This window comes from Myotis davidii, unplaced genomic scaffold (genome assembly GCF_000327345.1).
Source record: "Myotis davidii unplaced genomic scaffold, ASM32734v1 scaffold324, whole genome shotgun sequence".
Classification (NCBI taxonomy): Eukaryota; Metazoa; Chordata; class Mammalia; order Chiroptera; family Vespertilionidae; genus Myotis; species Myotis davidii.
The window spans coordinates 297,476-298,072 of record NW_006295053.1 but is presented as its reverse complement, the minus strand read 5'-3'; the positions used below and the strand labels follow the sequence as shown (position 1 = coordinate 298,072).

The window sequence follows — 597 nt, the reverse complement described above, 5'->3', positions numbered from 1 at the left end:
GGAAAATGACGTCACCTGTCGTGCCCGCTTCCGGCCGAAGGCGGCCAATCTGGGCTGGAAGAGCTCTTCGGCCCACCCTTTCCGCTGTAAATAATGGGAGCGATTCCCGGGTACGCGAGAGTCCGAATGAGGTGAAGGACGCTTCTACAAAACTGCATAAATTTTAATAAAATGACGGATTCACTTGCCAAGAGTCAACCCTTCGTCCCTACGGCAACCCAGGCCGGCCTGTTCCCCCCACGGCGGCGGGAAGGACCCGCCTTCGGCGGTCCTCTGATGACGACAGCCCCCTGCCTCGGGCGCTCCGGGCCGGGCCGGACCCACGGTTCAGACCCATCACCTAGCGACAGATCCAGGCTCAGGTTTGAAGGGCGGAGACGACGAGTGCCTGGCCGGCCCCGGCACCTCTTCCTTCACTTTTTAGTCTCTTTCTGATCCGAAAATAATCTTGGGGTATCGAAGAGTTCCCGGTGTCTTAGGTTTGAGCCTGAGGCAGACGGGGCTTCTGGCCAAGGCTTTCCCAACTCGAGCTCCGTCGCAGTCTTTGGCGAAAGAGCAATGGTTGAAGGCCCTTGGCCCCTCAGGACCCCGGAGCCG

The 597-nt window shown here is 59.8% G+C and overlaps 1 protein-coding gene across 1 annotated transcript in view; it reads right to left on the bottom strand.

The window, feature by feature from the left end:
- Nucleotides 1-413: 413 nt before the first annotated feature.
- The window catches only part of LOC102763331 (tubulin polyglutamylase TTLL13P), a 21,391-nt gene continuing 21,207 nt past the window's right edge, over nt 414-597 (bottom strand). Inside the window, exon 15 of the mRNA XM_015567733.1 lies at nt 414-542. Within this exon, the coding sequence (XP_015423219.1) occupies nt 414-542 (129 nt within the window). The remainder of the gene's footprint in view (nt 543-597) is intronic.